We start from the raw sequence: 25,781 nt of genomic DNA, 5'->3' as shown, positions 1-25,781 counted from the left end.
CTGCAAGACCGTTTCAGGCTGGACATAAGGAAGAATTTCTTTACTGTCCGAGCCCCCAAGGTCTGGAACAGCCTGCCATCGGAGGTGGTTCAAGCACCTACATTGAACACCTTCAAGAGCAAATTGGATGCTTATCTTGCTGGGATCCTATGACCCCAGCTGACTTCCTGCCCTTTGGGTGGGGGGCTGGACTTGATGATCTTCTGAGGTCCCTTCCAGCCCTAATGTCTATGAAATCTATGAAGCCTCAATCAGGTAGTAATCTGAAAAATTATTAATTTGGCACTAAGGATTCTGTAAATGACCACTTGTTTCTAAATATGACCACCAATGAACAAGCTTACCCCCTCTCCCACCGTAACACCTACCAGTTATCCCCAAATCCTTGACAGACCAAGGGTATGATATGGAGGCTCTCACTGTTATCAACTCTAGGGATTTTACCATGATTCCTACAATTTTTGGTACTTTTGGGAAAGCCCCAGCACCTGGATGCTGCTACATGAGAATCCTGGCTTGCAATAGGAAAAATAAACATCTATCCCTCATAGTTTAGGTTGCCTTGTGGTGGTGAAGAAAAGCTTGATAAGAGGAAACCTAGACAGTTAACACCAAGAGACAGACAAATTAATATTTCTAATATTTAATTTTAAATCTAAAATCATGATAGGGAGAGGAAGTATGGTTTAATTTACAAGTTCTGAATGTTTGGGAAGGATAGTGCTCATACAAATAATGTTCTTTTGTAAAACCTTCTTTTGTCTTGTAAAACCTAATACTTCTTTCTGAACCTGTTAATCAGACTGGATAACAATGATCCCCAAAAAGTTTTCAACCCTCTCCAAGAAATGCACTTAATAGTTCAGGATGTTTCCATTCACCCCAATCTCAGTGTATACCAAGCCTTTTACGCCACTGATAAAACAATATTGGCCCTGTAAAGACCATAGGATGTACATGACACACTGCTTTACATCTCTACAACATCACACTCAAACAGTATCACTTGTCTGGCTTTCTCTATGTGTAGCCAAATTCAGTACCTGACTAAAGTCAAACTCAGTTATGTCAGCTCCGTTAGTAGGAAAAAAAAATTGTTAAGAACTCTCTTGAAAATACCTCCTACTTGCCAAGGCATCTGCTGTCAGATTATCAGGCTGTTCCATAGTCCTGGGTTCCTTTTGTATGCCTCACTGCTATTAGATGCTCATATATATAACAGGCTGGAAGACTGAGCTGCCTCTAATCAGTCATGAACCTAATCATGGTGACCTTGTGGTTTGTTTAATTTCAACTGATGTCTAGGAATTCGGCTATATGCACGGAGAAAACCTCCAGCTGTGAAGAAACAAAGCAGCCTGTTTACTTGGCAATCAGGGTTGCTATGAAACACCATGCTGATGTCACACTCCCTGTACAGATTCCATATTCAACTGTGTCCACTTCAAGATCTCTGTCCTGAAGTTCAAAAACTTCTATAGCATCCAGGATAGTGACTCTGCCTCCATGGGACTTGCATATCTATGAAACTGTTACACAACAGGAGCGGGAGAACATAAGAGCTACACGAACTCTAGAATTCACTTGCGAGAGAAACAAAAATGTCCATGGACTTAGTTACCTTCTGAATCAACTGAAAAATGTACTACTCGCCTGTTTTCTCAAGTATGTATTTCTCTCTCTGCCACACATCCAATGCACCCAACCAAAATTCTAATCTATTTCTTCCCCAGACAGTGAAGGGAGGAAAAAAAAATTCTATTGTCATTTTCTCTCCATATCACTCGTACTTTAATCAGATCACTAGTGAGGAAGACCCTAAAACCAGATTAAAAGCATAAAAGCCAGCTGAATAATCTGCTTTACCAGGGACCCTTTATATAAATCACAATGCAATATTTGTGTATTGTAGTTAGCTTCATTTATTTTGACTACCCTGTGGATTTGAAGGATTTGTTAAATATATACTTTTCTCCTTTGATATGGTTGTTTCGTCTCTTGGGAGGCTGGTTGGGAAAGCAGCAGCTCGAACCATTTCCAGCACAAAGTAACTGATTTCATCCTCGGGTAAAAACAACTAAATGCTGCACTACCCTAAAGCTTCAGTTGTGATCTGATTAAAATATGAGTGTTCTGAAGATAACAATCACCAGAAAGAGGGAATGCCAAGTGTTTCCACTGAAAAGGTGGCAAACAATTATATCATAGCGAACTGACATTTGACTTACCGAGAAACACACATTTTAAAATGAAAAGTTAAAATCAAAAACAATATATTCAAAACTCTGGTGACAAAGGGCTTAGAAGGGCTTGAGATGTGTCTCTGCTCAGATGCACCTCATGCCTGAGTCAGGTATTCTGGTTGTTGTTGCAAATAAAATAATTTGTTTGCAAATATCTAGCTGGTCTAATAAAAGATATCACCTCGTCCATGGGTTTTGATTCCTCATGCATGAGGTGATTTACAGTTTCAGCAAGCATCACTGAAACCCCTTTGTGGAAAGGGCTTGATATAATGGCTTTATTTTTCCCTTGCTTGAAGTGAATGAAACACAAAACAAATCTCACTTAGGCACTATTATAAATGACATCAGTATGAATGATTTAGGTTTCTAAAACTTTAGCATTTCTGTGTTACTTACTGGTCAACTAACAACATGTGTTTTATCTACCATATAACAGAATGGTTTATACCATCACATTATTTTTTCTTAAAAATAGTCTGATCAAACTAACACACTTGAAATTAGGTCCCTATATATACATATTTACAAACCAAAATAAACGACTCAGTTTTCAGAGCATCTGAGCACTCAGAACACCTCTTTTTATTATAATTATGACTACTACTACTATTATATTATTGTTATTACTTTTATTTACATTATACCCTTTTCTATTCAGAAAGGCTCAGAGTGGTTTATAACAGACAAACAATCCACAGGGTAAGAAAAAACAGTAAGTCTAGCCCGAGTTGACACACTTAAACTTTATAACTCTACTCACACTCTGACTTCTCTGCCCAAGGCAGCAAACCCTCTGATCCATCCCAGCCCTGCTCCCCAAAATTGACAGAGAGCTACACCCCCATCCCTTTTATCTGCACGATCTCTCCTGTACAGGGTATAGCCATCTATACCTGTGGCCCAGTTGTAAGTAGAGTCCCACCAGGTCTCTGATATCCCTATGAGATCATAGTCTTTTTTGCTTAGTAGGAGGACCAGTTCCTTCTGTTTGTTCCCCAAGCTCCTAGTATTGGTGTACAGACATGCAAGTGTCCCATTGGAAGCCCTAGGCTTCCTTGCACTCCCTGGCAGACACCGTTCCAGGGCGGGGGTAGGTGTGGATTCCCTTGGGTGCCCTAACCTGCTGGCTATGCAGTAGTTGCCTAGTGGGCTTGCATTGGCGGTTATCCACCCAACCTCTGGTGGGCTTAGTTTAAAGCCCAGTCGAACAGGTCAGCCAGTCTGGTTGAGAAGAGCTTCCTCCCCAGCAGAGTGAGGTGGAGGCTGTCTCTTCCCAGCAGGCCGCTGCCATCCTCACCAAAGAATGTTCCTATCCAAATCAACCAAATCAATTCCAAATCCATGAGTCAGTCGAGAACTGGCAAACATCCTCCACCCCACCTGGGGCTTCAGATGTTTCCAAATCCTTTAGCAGGCATCCTACGTGCAGCCCCAAGCCCAGAAGTTTGGGGCTCAGATGTGCCCAGTTTTGTTTGGCCTCAGCCGTAAGTCTCCATGGGCAAGCTGGGGAGGAGTCTCCCATTCCCAAAAAGTGAGCATAAAGCCAAGATTTTCCCACTCAAGCAGCAAGTGGAAGGTTAACTATATATTACCTCCACAAGTACTACCATGTGTCAGAAGCAGCCATTCCCAAGGGCAACTAAGACAACCACCTTGGTGGTCACAGTGGAGCTCTATCACAAGTATAAGTTACTACAACCCATTTGAATAGTAGTGCCTACTGCTGGCAGCTCTGCCCTGCCCCACCGCTGTCTCTTTTCCCACTTATGGTAACCTACTACACTGCATGTATTTTGCTTCCCCTTCTCTCCTACAACTGAGCTGCACCTTTCTTTCCTCTTTCCATTGATTCCTGTTTATCTGCTTTAAATGTCTGGCAAACATCACTAAATGGGGCCCAAAACTGTTCACCCAGAATCCCTTTCTTGAGGTGAAACCAGACCAGGCTGCCCTCCAATAATCAGATTCTATACCTAGAAAATTTTATCAAGTTTATAAATTAGGCCAGATATACACTGAGGAGTTGGATCTTTTTCTCATCATTCATTAGTATCATCCTGACAGTCTCTCCCACGGGAATCTACCTATGGATTTAAAAACAGGGAGAAAAAGGTAGCATGGATGTTAGCTAATGGTAACAAAGAAATTTGAGGGGTGGGGGATGCAGAAAGGGATTGTGCATGAAGGAGATGGGCTAGGACTGAAAGACTAAGGAAAAAAAAAGGTGGGGGACAGAGTAATAGAAAGAGAGGAACTCAAATTAAAACCAAGGTAGAAAAGAAAATGAAAAATAAAGCATCTGGAGGAGAGGTTTGTAGGAAGAGAATTAGGGAAAAGATGATAAAATACTAGACAAAAGGGTAAACAACAACAGAGAGGAAAAAGTGGGAAAGAAACAATGATGAAACCAAAATGACAGTAAATGTTTTATTAAAAATGTTAGGTGATGATAAACTAAGGAATTTAATCAGAGTTCAGCTGTAAGCAATTATATTTTATATTCCAATGCTACCCCAACTGTCAATGTTGTTCCTTCCCTCTGCAAAATGACACTTAGCATTAACTTGTGAGTCCAAGGGCACATCTATACTGAAATTAGTGCTCCTGAATAAACCGTGGTGCAGTTCGCACTGGAGTTTATTGTATCCGGCTCAGCATTTAGACATGTGTCTGGGACTGCAGCACGTTGAGCTTGGCCAACACAGCCCTGGTTGGCAGGGTGCCCGGAGACCAGCCTGTCAGCCCAGAGCTGCTCCACCCTGACTCAATGTGCTGCAGAGGAGCTGGCTAGAGCAGGCAGCCCCCGCACTGTAGCACCCTTGTGCCCCAGCCAGCCCTAGTCTACACGTGCATTAGGGTAGAGTAAATGACTCTACTATAGGATAGTACTTGTATCAGGCAGCAATCTCCAGTGGAGTTAATCAGCTTACTCCAGCCTAATAGCGTCACACATGTAGATGGTGATGCGTTACTGCAGAGCTACTTAGTCAACTGCAATAAAGCACATGTGTAGATGCAACTGTGGGGGCATGAGTACTGGAGACAAGAAAAACACAATGAAACACGAAGACATTTTTGCAAGCCCTAAGCTCTGTTAGAGATTTTGTTTGCACATGCCAGAAACATCCTCTGCAGTGTTATACCAAACTTAGTAATGGTATCATAGAATCATAGAAGTAGGGTCGGAAGGGACCTTGTAGATCTTCAAGTCCGACCCCCTGCCTAGGCAGGAGAAAAACTGGGCTCAAATGACTCCAGCCAGGTAGGCAAGATGATACTAAACATGGTTCCTCCATGTAAAAGCTGCTGTAAATTGTCCTCCTTTTCTGAAGAAAGACAGGAATAAGACTTTTGCAAGACATGACTGGAGTGAACTTTAAGCACTATGTAGAGTGATCTGCACAACTCCTGTCATCAATTACTCTGACACAAGCTCTTTTGTCTTCAATTTTATAATAATCAAATTCTCTGTCCTGCCTGCCTCTCATGCCAAAAAGCAGTTTACAGATTTATACCTTGAGAATAAATATACCAATATACTTAATTATGAAACATCACTTCAGACTTCATCAATAAAAAACATACCTGCGGTGTTTTTATTATATTATTTTATGATACAAAATAATCACAATCTTTTATCTTAAACAATAAGCATACATTATTTTTCAAAACCATTTCAAAACCAATGAACAAACCAAAATGAGGCAGAATTAGAAAGAAGATAAAATGGGCACATCTGTATGTGCGCATTTAGTGTGCAGTAACCAAAATTACTGTGCAGTACAGGCACATGTCTACACGTGCATGCCCATAATGCACAGTAAATATGGCAACTTATACCAACTTGAGTGTAAATTTGATACCTGCATCATGCAGGTATCAAATTTATGCCCGATTAATTATTGTGCAGTAAGGCACATGTAGATGCCTTACTGTGCAGTAACACTGTGTGTGTAGACTAACTTAGGACTAACTTTAGTCCCAAGTCAGACAACACACAGCATTAACATGCTTTAATGTCTGGACATGTAGACACCAGCCTATTCCTGCTTACTGTGCAGTAACTTACTGTGCAGTAAATTTGAACTGGCATAAATGCACATGTACACACACCCAGTGGGGGTCAAATAGCAGGTTCTATCTCTACCTATTTAAAATATCTTGTATTTGTAACAGAAAAACAAAAACAATAAAAAAATAACAGAAACTGGAAAAGAAACCCCCAAGCATTGTATTTGTGAAATTCCTAGATTTATTCTTAAATTGAACCTTTCCAGTTTGGATCATTTTTTCTCTCTATCCAATTCTTCTTTGGGATTTGAAAAATCATAAATACTTACACATCTTAGACCTGATCTTTAAATGGAGTCAATGCACCTATACCATTTTAGACTAATGAAGGGTCTGTCCAATTAACTCTCTAAAACAATAAAAAACCCACAACCACCACCTTCCCTTTCTTTCCTACACAGGTTTGAACTGGCTGTTTGAAGTCTTCTTTTTTTAAACAAATGCATCACATGTTACAAAACCTGCTTGGCAACTGCTTATAGAGACAGGTTCTAAGTTTCCAGTAGAGCAATATTCAAAGATCTTACTCCCAACCATTTACTGCAAAGTATTTATGCACTCTAATCACAAGATATTTAATTAGACATTCACAGCTGCTTTATTTATTTATTATTAAAACAATCTTATTATTAATTGATAGAAACATCCTATGATTTTATTCAAGGGCAAGTACAATCATTTTACTAAAATCTTCTAAATCCTTTTAGAAACATTTTACTGTATAGCACCCACCCATCTTGCTTGAGGTAACCCATTGAACTTGATAGTTTGCAAAATGCATTCTTCTATAAAGTAGATAAATGAATAAAAGCCAATTATACACTGACCTTCACTTTTATAACAGTCAAAAATATTATTGACATTTTAGAAGCCTTGTCTGCAAACACTCACAGAAAAAGAAAACAAAAATCTAAGTAGCTTGAATTAAAGCGTTACATTTTAGAGACGTTGAAATTCCTTCTCTGGCTTGACCTAATGCATAACCTTTTTCAAGTGGTATGTATAACTAGACCATTTCCAGCAGTTCAGTTACCACTACAGTGTTAGTGACTGAGGCAACTTACATGACTCCTCAATACCTCAATTTCCTCCATGTACAACATGCTCTGAAGTTTGATGAGACTAGATCAGACAAGTCAGAAAATGTCCCTGAACCTATCAACTGTGCACTGATTCATTACAGAGAAGTCATCAATTCCATATACCAGTGGGGTTCGTGACTGTTACAGGTAAGGAAATCTGATGGCATCTGGAGTATACCTCACAAAACTAACAAAGGGTGATGAATCACATTAAGAGGACATCACTGATTAAGAAAGAAAGAAAGATTGGAAAAGTGGTATACCCTGCATTGATTATCTGGTTCCTGACATACCAATATAAGGCAAAGATAACAAAATCAACTGATGGTAACAATTTTAATGGGAATAGAGTTACTTGTATATTCTATACCACACTATAACTAAAGACTCTCTTGGAAAATATTATTAATAGCAAATACACGTAATGCTGCCTTCCTTATAGTGTTATCTTACTTGGTTCACTACTGCTCAGAATTCTGCAAAATATACTAGTTGCTTTCTTAGAGAAAGTGATATTATATTATGCATGTCTCATTTAATATCTATCTACAGTTGTGGTTTTCTGTAATTTTGGATGACTGATATTAAGACATTGGTTTTGCCTACATTGTTGTGTCCCTACAAAAGAGCCATCACCTTGACAGAGCTACTAAAGTTTGAAATGTGGTAATCAATATCATCAGGTTGGACTGGGGGGGAGGAGAAGGGAATAAACTCAAATTTCAAGATGAACCTGTATTATTACAAAAGCACACTCCCCATTCCTGACCAATGTCTATTCTAAGGTTAAGACAAACCTTTGGCTGATACCCTGCAAAATTCAGAGTGGGATTTCAGCAAGTCTGTGAGGGTACATCTACCCTCATGCTGCACCAGGGAGTGCTACCACCAACTATGATTAATTACATTCCACTCTAACATATCAGTACCTACCAGAAGCCCTCAAAACTCAAATTGTTGTCTTGTAATAATTCTGTGTATACTGAGATAGAGCATTCCCACTTAACACCTGAGGAAACTAAGGCACAAAATAATTAAGTGATCTACCTAAAGTTATACAAGCAGTTTGTGAGAAAACTGGGAAGTATAACTCAAGTGTCTTGGTTCTCACACATGGGCCTTACATACGTTTAGTAAAAGCAAGGTTTAACTTAAATTTGCTTCTCTTGCATTATCTGAATATGCACTGGAGTATGCCTGCTGCTTTTGCACAGCAGGCCAATTGTTTTAAATAACTCTAAGAGGTAAAGAGGGACTAAGCTTAGCAGCTTTAAAAATATATGCATATTTGCCTATTGTTTCTCTCCTGCTACTGCTTTTGCTACACCTGCCCTATCTCTTTCCTTCTGGATTTGTATTCAGTAGTTCAGGCAATTTAAGACTAACAATTTGAATGACAAATTTGAAAGAAAAGGCAATCCAGTTTTCTGCTACTTTTTTCTATAGCAACAGAGTTTGAATGGATGGGGAATAGATGACCCTGGTCCTTTTACATCCCCCCCTTTTTTCCAAAGCAATCTTTTTATTCCCCTCTCATTTTTAATTCGGCCCATGCACAGTGGATTAGCATAACATCTTTTTATGCTTTGAAGGGTTACAACTGTAATCGCTTCACCTCATCACATTACTTAGAAATCCTGTCTCCAGAGGAGTAATTCGATTACTCACAACAATCCAACTTTCGCCTAACCAAATAGAAATTCATTATAATGCTGAGCTGCTGCATCAGTTTATTTTGAGGGATGAGAAGAAAAAAATTATAAAATCAGAGATGTGAATGGCTGGCATGGAAGGAAGAAAACAATTCTTTCCTAACAAAAGGCTCCCAACAAAGGACAGAGTAACCAGCAGAAACCCTTATTCCCACTGGCACAGTGGTCTCAAGACTAGTAATGACCTATACTTTGCAAAGCTGGGGGAGGATCTTTGTGTGTGATGAAGGAGAGAAACAGCACAATCTGCCTTCCACTGGTCCTTTCTCAGTAAGAGGAACCCTGCTTACAATGCAAGCATGTATGACAAAAACTTCAGGTGGGAACTGTTTTAGCTGTTGCACAAGCTGAAAAACTAGCCGCCGGCATCTTGTTCCAAGGGACACACTAGTGTATGTGCGTGTGTGTGTGCATACGTGTGTGTGTGTGTGTGTGCATGTGTGTTATACTGAGGGACACACTAGTGTGTGTGTGCGTGCATGCGTGCGCATTTGTTGTACTTATGTATATTTAATGTCTATTCTTCATTACTCAGCTTCACTTTCCAAAACAGTTTTTACAGTAAATGTCATATGAATAAATGGATGCATGACACAAAAGAGAAAAAGCCACAGTGTTCCTAGCTAGATACTGTGGCGATAAGGATAAGAAAAAAAATGAGAACACTGTGGCATCTCCAAATGACTTCCAGTTGTCCATATGCCCAGAAGCATAAATCTAAGAAAAGCTTTGCTGATTGTGGCACATAAGGATAGCACTTGGGGCACTCGCACAGATGCCACAATGATGCCTTCAATTTAGTAGCAGAACATTTATGTTTTATAAAATGATCTAAGGTGCCCAGATATAATGGGATGAGTTGTAGAAGACAGCATTTCTTATGTTTAGGAGGGCTAGGATTATTAGGATCCAGCTGACAATTCGTTAGGCGTTAGAATAGCTTGGGACTGTTTTTAGCTTTCCAAGTCCATTACTATCTGTTTGATTTTTAGTTTTACAGATTCCTGAGGATTTTAGAACATATGGGTGGTATTAAGACCATTAAGGATTTATAAATATGAATCGTGATAAAAAAAGACACACAAGCTGAAATATATACAGGGCTACATCTAATCCAGATTCACTCATGGTCAGTTTTAATTGCAGATGTACTCATGTACCTTCAAATCCCTGCCACTTTTTTATTTCTCCACTGCTTGCTGTAAATAAGTTACAATATTAGCTTTAATAAGAATTCACCATCAAAAGCAGAAGGTATTTTTCTTCACAGGAAAAAAAAAAAAAAAAGATCTTCAGTACAAATAACTCAGGAATAATTAGAAAAGACAACAATACAGACCACAATGGGAATAACATCTTTTTTATTTAGTAGAGAACTTCTGTCAGAAAGCTTGCAAAACATCATGTTTAAAGTGGATGATGATTTAAAAACAATCCACAGAGAACACAATGCTTTTGGGAAAGATACAAAAAAATGTCAAAACAAACACGGAAATGTGCATTAATATTTTATATCTCCCGTGGAAAAATAGCAACATATCTTCAAAGTTGTTTAACCAACTTGAAAATAGGCTGCAGAAATGTGCACATCACAAGTGTAATTCTAGATGACTTCTGTTTACCAGATATGATATAAGTATATTTCAGTGCTCTTAATGGTGATGGCTTTTACCCACTTTTCTGTAAAATATTTAGTTATACATCCAGTCAGAAGATAAGGGGAGAATGGTTTTCAAAATTTGTGTTAAAACTTCTGTGGTGAGATGCATCTAAAACCTTAAACTGTCTGACAACAATATCTTTATTTTAAAACAATTTTACAAATTAATGATCAAGAAAAACATTAGTATGAAGGGGAAGGTTTTTAAAAATTCTGTAGTGTATCTTATATTTAATAATTTGTCACTCTCTCTGTCTCAAAATTAATATATATTAATTCATGGTTAAGAAGCATCATCTCTGTAATGTCAATCTTCTGCAGACAACTCAAGATATTCTAAATTGGTCCTAATTACCGTAACAATCAGTGAACATCACAGAAAATGATTAAGGCTTAAGAAGAAATGGGAAATATCTAAAATTCCAACCTACTACTTAGGCAAGAAAAAGGCATATTGTGATTTAAATAGCATAATGTGGTATTATATTTCCATTCAGCACAGGAAACTGGTAACAACTCATATCTTTCACTTCTGAGTCCCTTTAAATCAGTTCTCTAGAAATGAAGTTATTACTATCCAGTAGGTTATGTGAGAAAGAAAGGAAAGAAAACACTAGTGACTTGATACATTTTCTAGGGTGCTCTTCAGCATCACAGTGGGCATTCAGACCTCTGTTGGTCATATCTATATGCATGCCAAGAACTGAAGGATACTGAACCCCTTGAGGTTCTAATAGTAATATGGGGGTGAAATACACTGCTAGGTAATAAGGCTTGAAGAACTACTGCAAATTATGTGTTGTTGATAAATAGACTCCAGTATAATCAAATCACCTTCCAAATCTAGCATAATCACTAATGTTATTTTTAACGAAAAAAGAGAGGAAGAAAATAAATGTTAACCACCTACGAAGATGCAGAAATATTGATGAAGCTAATTGAAAAATAGAAGCTATTGTTGGATTATTTACTTGCCCACTTAAAGCAGGGTGCTCATTCTTTTTTGAAAATATGCTGAAAATCTTATCATTTTCATAACTGTGATGTGGGTCAGTGGAGATACCAAAGCTTGGTGCAGATACACATAACAACTGAGCCATACCAAAGCATCAATGATTGGGAGCTGGTTCACAATTCTGCAAGGTTCTGTGATTTCAACACCAGGGGGTGGGAGTGAGCCCCTAGCCCAGCATGCTTCACAGGAGGTGAGGGGTTGGAGTGCTTGCACCCATATTTTGGTGGTCCCAGGGGCTGGATGACCTGTGCCTAGTGGTGTATTCACATTTTCTGCTTTCCATTCTCTCCTAAACGTGAGTTCAATAAATATCAATATCTTGCAGTTGCTGAAAGTTTGCAGTGTGCTTGCCTGACTTGGGGTTGGGGGGTTCCTGGACTTACACTTTTTGGTTCTCAGGAGATGGAAGAATGGGGGCAGACACAATGAGTGGTAAGTAAGGATACAGTTGGTTGTTAGAAAGATAAATATGACTGAACAAGCAGGGCGAAGGAGATAATTAAGTAAAAGAAAAGTGCCAACAAAAGTGGGGAAAAAAGGAGCTAGTATAGTTCTGGCTGCATACCAGAGTGGCCAGTTGTAGCAGCATGGGAAGGTATGGGAAGATAAGTTAGGAGCCATGTGGACTGGGATGTCTGGATGATTGACAAGACTTCTTCTAGACTCTTGTGTGAAGGGATGGACATATTGGTTAAGACATGGTGTCCTTAAGCTCCATCAAAATGAAGTGCTGGTATGTTTATGTTAACACTCTCTTGAGAAACTAATGGCTCAGATAAGAATTTAAATTTACACACGAGATCCTGATTCATGGAATCATTAACAGTTAAGTCCTTGTTGTTCATAGTCTAAAAAGTCAAATGATAAATTTGCTAAACATGGAGAATTGCTTGTTTATGATCTAAGAGCAATGTTCCACAGACTGGGGTGTTTCTTAACTAAATCACATATTATTATTTAAAGCTCAGATGTAAGGCACATCCCTGCACTGACTTCTCAAAAGATAGTTCTTAAAAATATTTACTATTTCCCCCTTCTTTTTTTCAGTGTATAAGAATGCAATAAAACTAAAGTACATCCCAGATCTCTAAAAAGATCTGCTCAGCTTTCTTATCTATGCCCCCCCTACCTTTCAACAACGGATACACAAACAGTCTCCAAATGTATGCACACAAATATATATATATATACATATATATATATATATATATATATATACACACACACACACACACACACACATATTTCTTCATGTTTATGAGCTTCTACAAAAACTGTGTGGTTCATCATAACCATAATGCATTTGAATTTTAACTATTTAAAAAAAGAAAAAAATAGTAGATTACTTCTCTTTAGAGGTTATTCAGAGCAAACAATTAACCCTCCATAATGGCAAACTTTATAGATCCAGATATGCTCATTCTAATAGGAATTGATTTCCCATATTATCGTCATCAAACTTACAGCTATTTCTATGTAGTGTACAGTGCTGAATTAATTTTAAAAGCAAGAGGAGAAATCAGTATATTTGTAACCAGATTCTGTTGCTTGCAGTAATAACCAACCATCTGTTCAGATATTCAAACACAGGATAGTAAAGGACTAGAAAGTTCAAAGGTTGGTAGCAGCACAGAGAGGCTTTCACCTCTAGGTCTCTGCATCTCGGCCAGTTCAAGTCACGAATCCAATCCAACCCTGCCTTTCTATTTCTACAGAGATGCGGTGAGAGTGAATGAAGAATGAAATGAACTATATCACATACAGGAATCATATTACTAGGTTAGGGTGGAGAGACAGTATTAAGGTACATTCATCTTGAATACTCTGACAATACTGGACCTGTTTCTCTCTATAGCAATGACTCTCAACCTTTTTGGACTTGAGGCACCCTGACTAGATTTAGGGCAGCCTTCCCTAACCATTGTGAATTGAGTGGCACCCAATTTCAAACACTAATTTAATCAGGACTGATGGTAGAGGTGATGTCTTTTATTAGACCAACTAGATTTCTGCAAAAAAAGATATCACCACTACCATGAGTCCTGATTGCTTTTGCCACTAGACCAATATGGCTACAACCTGGAATGCTAATTTATACATGACAGTCCTTATCTCCTTGCAGAGAGGCAGGGAAATGGAGGAGGGGAATAATCCAGGCAAGCCTGAGCCAGGGCTTATCTGCTTAATTGATTTGCTTATTGCCTCACACCTTGGTTATCTCGTCACTCTTAGGGGAACCTTCAAAGGACCTGGCTGCACCCCAGGGCACACCACCACTCTGGTTAAGAAATCATGCAGATGTAAGACTCTGGTATTCAGGGCTTTCACTTCAACATATTCCACAGACACTTGAAACATGGCAAAGAATGGCAATTCTCTCAAGGGGCAGTGGGAAAAACAAACTGAAGGATTAACATGTAAAATTCAATCTCCTGGCCAAGCATAATGATCAAGAAGATGAACAAAGGCTGGGAACTAGCCAAAAGTCTTTCTAAATTTTGGAGTAATGCCATATTCTGATCCAGTCAGGACTAGATCTTTACCAGGGACAGGAAGTGAGAAACACTAAACAGCTTGTTAGCTATCTAAACAGAAAATCTCCTTATGCCTGCAGAAAATAATGATTACAACATTACTGATGCTCAAATTTGTTATAAGATCCTATAGAATACAACATGCAGGTGATCCTGTTTTAATAGATTCTGAAGAATTGAAAACCAGATTAATGCTTAACTTGATGTTTATTCAACCAGTTCCCAATATGATCTATCAAGCAGACAATCGAACCTTCATGTTTTTAATGTACATAACAGTAATGTATACATTAAATATGCTATGATCAGCATATCACCATATGAAACAATAAACAGTAAGGGTTAGTCAGATACTGTATTTACTTGCATCCTGTGAGCTGGTTTAGAATGGTTCATTTGGCAGGGGATGGAGCTGTGGGGGGCAGCACAGGGCAGACTGCTGGGTGTGTGCGCATGGGGGTGGAACCTGCTCCAGTGCCTGCCCACCCTTTACATTTTACTCCACTCCAGTCCCTCCAACACCACTCACCTGAGCTGGGAGCTGCTGCCACTTTTCCCTGGCTGGGCTAAGCTCAGGCCAGGCTGGGGCCACACTCCTGCTGGCTGCCCCGGAAGAGCAGAGCTGCAGGGGAAGGCTAGCAGGGCCAGGGGGTGGGATATGTTGGGAGGGCAGGCTGCAGAGGGGAACAGGGGGCAGGGTGCAGATACAAGCACAAGGGGCATGTAGCAAGGGGACACATGGTGGGAGCAGGTATCAGGGAAGGCAAATACAGAGGGAAATGGGACAGTGGAGCAAGAAGCAGGGATCTGGCCCTTCATCTCCCACCACAGCAGCACAGGTATGAATTTAAGATGACCTTCCACTAATTAGATTCTAGACACGGAAAATTATAACACATTTATCATTTTCCATGTTTAAAATCCAATGAATGGGAGAGGCAGGAGCACCTGAAATTTGAAGTGGTCTTGGATTGGGGTAAATGTTCCTGTAATTACAAACATGGATCTATCCTACAAGAAATTTGTATGTCAAGGATTACAGAAACACCGTGGGACAAAACAGGTGATACAGTGTTTTATGCGTCATTGGACAATACTCTCTCTCTCAAGACAAAACTGAAAAAGTGGCCTTCTAAACAGGCGTAGATGGTGGTATCTTTCTCCCCCAAATGTTTCAGCACTCTGGAATACCATATTTTGGAAATGAAATAGGGACACAGAGGCAAAGAATATAGGGGCATTGATAAAAAGGAGGGCAGGGAATGCTGAAAGGAAAAAAAAGGGAGGCAATAACAAGAGAGACTTAACAAAAAGTGGGAATGGAAGTCAATAGACATTTTTTTAACCACTTCTTGCAAGGGCTACTAGATGGCAATACCCATCTAAAAAAGTAATTTTAATAGTACCTCTACTTTAAGAAAATCAAGGATTACCAATCACACAGAGAAATCAGAAGGTAAGGGGTATTATACTTATGGAATAACTTAAATTTCTTAAACTTATGACTGTATCCTATTGGCAACAACAGATGGAACAGATTCAGTACCCAAAGTCTGATATGCAGTAGAGAATCACAATGTCTTCTGTATATGAAAAATGTTAACAACTTCACACAATTCAGAATCTAGCCAAGTGTGGCTTTTTTCTTACTGTCATTGTTGGCCTAGACTTGGAACTATAATCAAAACAAACCTTCATTTCCTATCTACATTCCCTCAAAATCCTATTGACCCCACTATCACACTTAGTTTATGCAGGTCCTTTTTCTGTAATTATTCTATGCTTTACTACAAAACTGGGGTGCTATTTCAAACACAGAAATAAATTCCACATTCTCAGAATATGCAGGGAAAGGACCAAAGACTTGAAATCGCTTGTGTTCACAACCATCCTGGAATTCAATACAATCAGTGTGCTCTGACAACATTAAGTGTCTCATACTTAGCTGATGGACAAGTTTATAAAAGGAGATTAGAAATAGGAACAAATGTTATGCAGAGATTTGTTATCATCACTTCAGAAGCATGCAAGATGACTTCTAGGCCTTGCTCTTCATTGCTTGTGATTATGTGATGTGTATATCAGAGTAATTTGATTTCACATTACTTACCTCAGGCAATGCCCCAAGCATCAAAGGTATTAAGTAATTTAGAGTTTACTGTTGTTATTTTTGGAAGGAATTCTTGAGTTGCAGAGACCAGCATGTAATGAACAAGCAGCAAATGCAGCTCTCCTGCCAGGTCTCCTAAAATAAAATGTGTGGCATATATTCCCTCTGAAACCAATTTGAATACACTAGCGTTGTTCATGCATATTACATTAGCTTCAGACAATCAGGTGATTTAAATGTATCCCAGTTACCTATATGGATTAAATGAAAATCCCTTACTTGGATCAATATTTAGAAAGCTGATGGATTCCATAGTATCCACACAATCCTCATTTACACCAGGGTGACTTATTTATGGGTCTTGAACGTGAAACCACACACACACATCCACCCACCCACCAAGAATGCAGGGGAAAACCAAGATGATGGCATACATATATTCTATTTCCTTCTCTGTATGTCTCAAGCAACTTGGTAAAGAATTTGCCTCCAAGAGATGAAGGATGGTGTTATGCAGAAGACCATGGAAGCTTAACAAAGTGTTCTCAAACCTTTTAAATGAAAGCAAGGATGTGGATTAGGAAATGCCTTCTTGTTTTCTAAATTTAGAACACTGCACAAAGTTCAAACATCTAAGACAGTGATACCTCCAGAAATCATTAAAGAAACAGTGATGCAAAAATAATAATTACAGCAAGATGACCTTCATTAATATATACTTTAGGTTTAATATCACAAATTAGGAATGACTCAGAAACAATGAAATATCTGAGCATCTTTTGGTCCTTAAATTCACCACTACTTGGAGCAGGCTTAACTGCTATAAATGCCCATAAGAGAAGAAATATGACTGTATAATCGTGATATATTCTGATTTACAGCCTCTGAAGACCTGATTCAAAGTATGTGGAAATCCATGCAAGAATTTTCATTGACTTCAATGGCCTTTAGATCAAGCCCCAATTGTAGTAAGAGTAAATTTAGTACAATAATCACAGTGGACCAAGTGCATATTTTAAGCTCAGATGCTTCCTTCTGGACTTTTTCATTTCCAAAAAAAAAAGATTAAGGCAGTCATGTTATGTTATTTCTGAATCATTTCCAGATGTGTGTCATTTCAGTGGAATTTTCATCCATCTGCATGGACTGAGCATGCATACAGACAGACGGGTTCTGAGATGTTGCCCACGTTAGTGACAAACTGAAACTGCAGAGAAAAATAGTTCCTTTTTTAGGGGATAGTGGTAAAGTTTATATTTTATGACTTTAAAAATGTTGAACTATACTTATTCTGTTTAAACATGATGGGAATGGAGCTGGCAGCCCCCAGCATCTCTTCAGTTTATTTCTTGCCATAGTAGTTTCCCCCCAAATTAATTTTGTTTATTTTTCTTCTATTGCTGTAATAGTTAGAACTTACACATAATACCAGTGTTAGTATTAATATCAAACTTGACACCCTAATAACTAACGATTAGTTTAAAATGAATTGCCTCATTCATTCACTGCTTATTAACAGCTCAGTTGTCCCATCTGTCCCCTTAAAAATCAAGTTACATGCTAAATAATTTGAAGTATTACTTCTCTTTGGCTCAGTTAATCTAGTTTTATTTCTTTTGGAGCCAACAAAAATTAAAATGATAACATGAGATGCCATCCTACAGTATGCTAGCTAAACCTCACTTCAAATTTGTGCCCATTCATACTCCAAAATGTATGGAAATCCAAGTGAGATTGATCAGTAATCAATGTATTTGTTAGTTCTGTGCATCTTTGTCCTGTTCTGCAGCTGATGTCCATTCAGTCATCTTCTAATGACTCATATGTCACTACTTTGGTTAAGCAGGTTCAAAGATCATTTATTCATTATACTGATCTAAATATTTTCCATGCTGTGTTAACAGTTGAGCTCTGCCCTTTAAATTAATTTTGAGAACTCATTTTTTGGAAACTAATTTGCAGAACTTTAGTGTTAAAGGTTCATTTTCTCTTCCACTTCCATAATTAAAAAAAACCTATTCTTTGAATCTCCATACCTCAAAATATTTTCGTTGCACCTGAAAGAGACACCAGTGCCTTTTGTTTAAATAAGAAAACAGGTGAAGAATACCAAGACTGTAGACTGTATACACTACTGACCTAAAAACCTAATGGGACAGAGAATTATTTTTTTTTAAATAAAGCAAGCCAGATGACAGAGTGATTGGATGCTGAAGGTTTACCAGAAAAAGTTTAGTGCTTTAGCAGTGATTTGGCATCACCTTTTACATGAGTTCATGTTCCAGTGCATTCTGTTATTTAGGAAATGTAAGAGAACATCGTGTCCAAAATACTGAGTACAAGGAAATGAAGACACTGTGATTTAAATTTAATGGCCCTCATTAGTCTGGTATCAATAAAGAGAACTAGTTAATCAATGCAGCTAGGAATGAGGAGTCTCTGGAAAGCCCAGGTGCAAAATCTTTGGGCTACAGAATCTTAGTATGAAACACATTATGAAAAAACTGCTGAAGCAAGTAATTAGTCACTAGAATAATTTCACTAAGAGAGTTAAGTTAGCAAATATTCTGTTTTTCAAGGATATGAACTGCCTCAGTGCAAAATTATGACATAGCAAGCATAAAAAAATCATATTTTTACCAACTCTTTATCTAGACAGTGTAAAATAACAGCTCTAAACTGACAGACCATGCAGCCTGTGAAGTCAAAACAGAATGATTAGCTGCAACCAGTCCTTTGGTTTAGGAAACAACAGACATCCTGGCTGCATATCAAAAACATTTAACACATTAGGAGTTGGCAACCTTCTGCCACAGCCTGTAACACCACAATTCTCCACCCCCCGGATTACCTAAGAGACCTGTGCTTACTTTTGCCAGATTAAAGTGGACAGTGGTTATGGAAAAAGTTTAATTTGGCAGTGCCATAGAACACAGCAGGAAGGGCTGGGCAGCCAGCAGATGTCGCAGAGGGAATAAATGGAACCAGACAGACAATAGGACTCTGGCTTTTTCTGATATTATACGAATCTCTCCTTTACTTTCTCCCTCGTTTCAAAAAGCCTTTTGAAAAATACCTATACACATGATGGAGTTCTGCCCTGACGTGCTAATTAGCATGTGTCAAAGCAGACTTGATTAATAGAGTCTGCTGCAAGTCTGATGGAGTGTGCTAATTAGTGTACTCCAGCAGCCTTCGTGACGCATGCATTCAGCAAACCCACATTTCAAAACAGCAACAGGGGTGCTTTAACTAAAGCTTAAGTTTAGTTAAAGCACCCCTGCCACCATTTTGAAGTGCGGGACGCTGAATATATATGATGCTGCAGGTGCTTTAATTAAAGCGCCCTCTCTCCACCCCGAGTATGTGTATAGATAACCACTGAGCCTGGCTGAAACAGTCCTGGGCTGGCAGGCTGAACCTCTGGGTGTCCTGCCAGCCGAGGCTGCTGCAAGCTGATTCAATATGCTGTGGTCCAAGTTCATGTGTAAACCATGCGCCCAGGAGCTTCCTGGGAGCAATAAACTGCAAAGCAATAAGCTCTGCAGCTTAATGTTGCCTATTAATGGCTTGTGTAGATGCACCCACTGGGTAGACCAAAATGACTTCTGATTTTCTGTAAGTGGATTCATGTCCATGAAATGAAATATTCTATGTGGAAAAGTTGAAGAGGCATTATGATCTGAGCATCCCAGTCACTTATTTTCTATAGCAAACTAAATAAATTGCTAAATACCCAAGTTATCCAGTGACAGCTTTAACAACTTTAAAATGTAAATTAATTTGATAATATTTTAACATGTGAACATGTTTCTTCTTTCAACGACCTTCCTAATTTTACTCCGGGAAACATGGCAAATATTTAATTTAGACATGTGTTGTAATACTATTGTATAAATGCATTTCAACTGAGGCACATATGAATTTATTTGAATTTGAAATGAAATTTTATCATAACATACTGGACCATGAGAAACTCTTAAGTTTTTCATTTCAAAATAAAGTTGTGAAAAATTAACCCTATTTCACAACGTTCGGTTTCCATGGTGGTACAGCCAAGACACGCATTGGCATACAAGAACTTCAGCCAACAACCTTTCCAAGCCATGGGCTGAAGCAGCGCCACCCCAGTTCCACATGGGTTCATTGGCTTCTGTGATTTGGCAGAGACAGGGAGTTTCCCCTGTGCCTGCACCAGGGCTAGGTTGTTGGGAACTGCACCTGTGCCACCTCTGCTTCTCCCAGCCCCTTGTTTCCCCGTTGGGTTGCAGTCACAGCTTCCAGCCAGTGGGGAGGTGAGCTGTGACTAAGCATCCACACTGCTGTTGCTTCTCTCTCTCCAGGCTCTCAGTTGTAGCACAGAAGTGGCAGCAGGGTAGACACAGCTTTCCTGGTACAACTCACCACTGGCTGGAAGCTGTGCCCATGCTGCTGCCAGGGAGAGGCTAGTGGGTGGGAGAAGGAAGCAACAATGGCAATGACGCAGCTGGAAGTTGTCTGGCCCCAGCACAGCTCCTTGCTACTGGCATGGATGACTGGTACCTCCTAATACTGGGAGAGGCACGGTCCCCCAGTGCAGCAGCAACCCGGAAGTGCCACTGGCACTTTTCTCAGGGGGTGCATGTACATCTGCCTGCATCCCCTATGCATCACCAATAGCTACAGGCATGGGCAAAGCCTTCAGGCTCTGCAGGTCAGATCCAGTCTGTAGACTATGTTGCCAACTCCTGTGCTAGAAAACAAGATTACTTTTTTTACCCCGCTCCTGCTTCATCCTATGGGCACTGGATGTTTATCAACAGGGGAATAAGTTCGCATAAGCAACCACTGATGGGAAACACACTCTGTAAATGTTGCTGTGAGGTGAGGTGCTAGGAGACAGTAAAATAAAAAGTAATATTTCATTTAATCTCTTCCTCCCCCCTTATAATCTAAGTGATTTACTTTCAGAGTTTGTTGGAATGGTTTCAGTAACATGCAAGAGACTGATTTACCCCCTTTTATACCTTTCTGAAACATTTACATACAATTGCCTTTCTATCCTGCTCTTGAAAACTTCCATGGATAGAAATTCCACAGTTTCTCCAGGTAGCCTGTTCCAATGGTAGACCATCCATATAATCAGAAAGTTCCTAATTTCTAATCTAAATTTCTCTTGCTGTATCTTGAGACCATTGCTCTTAATTCTGTCCTCTTTGGTTAAGGAAAACAGCACATCTCCATCCTTTCTGTAATTGCTCTACAGGGCAATTACAGGGGTGATTTGAGGAGAGATTTGACTATAATCAAATCTTCTCTACTCCAGACTAAATAGCACTAGTTCTTTCAGTTTTTCCGCATAAATGTTGCCTCCCAGGCCCCTAACTGTTTTTGTTGCTCTGCTCTTCTCTGTCCAGACATATCCTATTTGAAATGTGGGGCCCAAAACACGAAACAGCACTCCAGGTGAGGCCTCACCAGTGCTGAATAGAGTAGAAGAATCACTTCTCTTGATTTGCAAGTGACACTCCTGTCAATATAACCCAGGATGCTGTTTGCTTGTTTTGCAACAAAAGCACATTTCTGGCTCATATTTAGGTTATGGTCTACTGTAACCCCAAGGTCCTTCTTTGTAGTACTGCAGCTTAGCCAGTCATTCCTTAATCTGTATTTGTGCATGCAGTTATTTCTGATTTTTCCCATACCTAAATCATGGCAATATATGCACACTGGTACATAAATATTTGTTAGTGCAAATTAAGTTATTTTAATTCAAACAATTTGGTTGGGTAAACAAAAGAAAGCCGACTCTCGTTTAATTTTCACATAAGACGCAGCTCATCATTTGAGCTATCCTGCTCTTATTTCTTATCTTATTTCTTTTGCTGAAAATACTATACTAAAATGGTTTTGAGAAGTGTTTCTTTACTTTCCAAGTCCTGGAGGAAAGGACTTGTTGCAATCACAAAATAAGAACCATACATATCATAGTCTTAACTGTATCCAGTATTGGTCATTGGAAGCCATCAAAAATAGTGGCACCATGCTAATGTAAATTGTACCTGCCCATTTGTCCAGACCCACAGTTGTTTAATATTGTACATTACTGTGATTACAGATAGACACTGTTCAAGTAGAAGTCAGTCTCTGTGGAATACTGTTTCAGCATCCATAACATCTTTTCTCATTTACACTGCTGGAATTTATCAAACTCTCTCTAGTGTTGACACAATCAAGCAACTCTGAAATGAGGGGCTATAAATACAGTCAGAGCAGCAAATACTAAAATGCCAAACAAGTCAGTCCTCATTTGAAGTTGAAACATTTATTTTGAATGAGCACTCTGTGATTAAGCTGCTTGTGAGGTCAAGATAATTTACTCTGGCAACTAGCCAATGCCAGCCTGGGTACCAGTTGATATTAAAAATGCAAGCCTTCAAATCAACACTCTTGCCATGCCTATCATTTACAACTTAGCGGCCTCTTATTTATATATATTTACTAGTATGCCTTCATTTGAATTAAAAAATAACTCATATTCAGATTCCCAATGTTCAAGGTACTTGTCACAATAACAGACAAAGTTAAACAAGCATGCTTTTTACTCTGGAGCCTGTCTGTCTTCCTCCAGTACTCCAGCTGTTCACAAGCACAAGATCCTGCAGAGTACAAACGACTAAAATGAGCTTTACTCATTTAGTCTAAATCCTTCTTACTCTTGGAACAATATTGTCTTGGCCAAGTACCAAAGAATAGAGTGTAGCACCCCATCATATGTTAAGATTACCTATTGAGTTGCAGTATTTTGATGGCACTTTAACTGAGCTCCTATTCAAACACTCTGACATAGAAATGCCACATTTAATGAGCTCTGATGCAAGCAATAAAGCCCTTTTTTCTTGGGAGGGGGGAGTCTTACCTTTCGTAGCTATTCGAACACACTGAGTTTTAGTTTCCTGTTGAGAGGAAAAAATACAGAAAATGCAGTCAGTCCTGTTTCAACTTCTGCTTCACAATAGTTCTTGAACATGGGGTAGCTGAGCAATGTTGTGAAGGGTTCTCAGCTTATTTCTGGAGAATGATGGAGGAGGAAGAATTTTGCATCTACAAAAGCAGTGAGCTACGTAAAATGTTACCAATTCTTAAGCCTTCTATATATTGAGATTTATTTTCCCAGAAAAGAACCTGAACACGAAAATGCATGTACATGCACACAAATATTATTTAGTAGTTCATGCAAAGGGTGAGACTGCTCAGTAGCCAGAATAATTAATTGGTTTTGCCCACCGGCTTAAGTTAGGGAGGCAGTCTGTCACACTTGAAGTTTGGAATTTATGGTGCAAATTCTCTATGTGCCCTAAGATTCTATAAAACAAATAGTTTTAAAAATATACATATATACATATATATGAATATTTTAGTCTTCAAAATCTGTTTTAACAAGTATGTAGAAAATTATTAAAACTACTTTAATTTAACCAGTTCTGCTTATTTTCTTTGCAAAACACTGCATCTTTCCTGGGATATGTCTTCTCCTAAAAGTTTTCTTTATTTTTTCCTGATCTAATTCCCTCCTTGCAACACAAATTGCTAGATATGAACAAAATTATTTAGTTAAAAACACTTGAGCCAACTTCTTTGAAAATGTATTAGGTAAAAATAAGTGAGGCCATAACCTAAGGCTTTGACAAGTTTCAGTGCAGAGAGATTTCTCAGCTCAGGTAAAAGCACTATGAAATTCAACAACAGAATCTTAACCACATTTTAAGTACAGCTATTTTTGTGCACATGCATTTAAATTCTCTGTGGAGACCACAATGAGAGTTAACTCCCAGTCTGACAGAGCACTTATGCAAAACACCTAATTGTAAACATGTGAAGACTTAAAGTTGAGTAAATGCTTGAAAGTTTTGTAGATTAAAGGCCGTGCAGGTTATGGTAAAACTGAGACACACCAGAAATTGGAAATAAAAATCACCACAAAAAAAAGAAAAAATCTGTTGCAAAGCTTTTAAATCATGGCAGAGAAAACCACTTTACACTTACAACACCCTCTCTCAAACTGACGCTCAAAGAAAAACACATGATTAATTTCGCTCTCATTTTTTGTTCATTTCTGTCAAAGTACAAAAATAAAAACATGGATTTGTGGCTTTTTTTTTCATAATGGCTGTATTGTTTATATTTTCCACTCACTTTAAACTGTATAAGACAGCAACTGCCTGAGAACCTACCAACAAAACCTACTTTGATGGGGGCTAACAAAGCAATTAGATGAGTTAAATGTAGAAAATGAAGGAAAAGTGTATGCGGATGTGACAAGTACTTTTTCTTTCCCTTTGTTTGCTTTACATAAATCTCCCCTTCTGAAATATCCTCCAACCCTGTATGCAATTCAACAAATGAATGAATCTTCCCCAACGTGGCAAGTAATTTTCATACTTATAGGTAAGACTGTTAAAAGGGGAAAGTGACAGCGCCATTCATTAGCTGTGATCTCTTTAGCCACAGCAGAAATTCAAATGGAAGGGTACAAATGACTCCTATTTCTTTAGGGAAGGCCTCTGTGAATATTGCCTTTATCAATCTAGCTGCAATTTTCCTATATAGCAATTTTCCTTAATTACGTCCTTCCCATCCCTCCATACTGTATAATTCTTAAATTGAATTTTTAAGTATGTCAAGTTACTGTGCTGAACACTACGTCTGTGCCACGCACATCTTTCGCTTGACAACGGCATGGGGTTTGACGAGTTATGTTATTTTTCAAAACAGGAACCCCCCTTTGCAGTATTTAATTTTCTGTGTGAATACAGAATAGAACAGAGACAGGATCACAAACAGAGCATGGACATGGGGTTATTCACAACCAAAGGCCCTTTTTTTAAAAGCATTTTATTTAGTGTTGTGTGCGAGAGCCCTGAAAAGTTTCTAATGTTTTATTAGCCTGCTAAGCAACTTCATTCTATTTACCCTGCAAGTCTTGAGACTTGGGAGAAGAGCGGATGTTACTTACTGAGAAGGCAGAATCACACAGCTAAAATTATTTCATTCAAGCTATTATTCTGCAATGTATTGAATTCTCATCTAGTAACTGTTACTATGAAACAGGAGTCATGTGAAATATAAATGGCAGAGTGCCATACTGTTACAGTAGAGAGGACAGCACAAAGATTAGAACAGCATCACTGAATCAAACCATGTCTAATTTTCATAACCCCTACTTTCACCAAAGATACCTCCCCCCCCCCCAGTTATTTTCTGAAGGTCAATATGGTTGGCGCTTACCTTCTCAACACTGCTCATGGCTTGGAAATAGATATTGTAGCCTTTCCGAGGAGCAAGGGGTGGGTTCCAAAAGCCCTGGTAAGT

At 38.8% G+C, this 25,781-nt stretch overlaps 1 protein-coding gene across 1 annotated transcript in view; it reads right to left on the bottom strand.

The window, feature by feature from the left end:
• PTPRK (protein tyrosine phosphatase, receptor type K) overlaps window positions 1-25,781 on the bottom strand; it is a 791,004-nt gene that overhangs the window by 61,440 nt on the left and 703,783 nt on the right. The window contains exons 13-14 of the mRNA XM_019520302.1: window positions 25,698-25,775; window positions 23,329-23,365 (exon numbers count right to left, since the gene is read on the bottom strand). Coding sequence (XP_019375847.1) covers window positions 23,329-23,365; window positions 25,698-25,775 — 115 coding nt within the window. The remainder of the gene's footprint in view (window positions 1-23,328; window positions 23,366-25,697; window positions 25,776-25,781) is intronic.

The sequence above is a fragment of the Gavialis gangeticus genome, unplaced genomic scaffold (genome assembly GCF_001723915.1).
Source record: "Gavialis gangeticus isolate Ggan-Ray unplaced genomic scaffold, GavGan_comp1, whole genome shotgun sequence".
NCBI classification, from domain to species: domain Eukaryota; kingdom Metazoa; phylum Chordata; order Crocodylia; family Gavialidae; genus Gavialis; species Gavialis gangeticus.
Note: the sequence above shows the minus strand (reverse complement) of the source record. Positions and strands in the feature narration are given on the sequence as shown.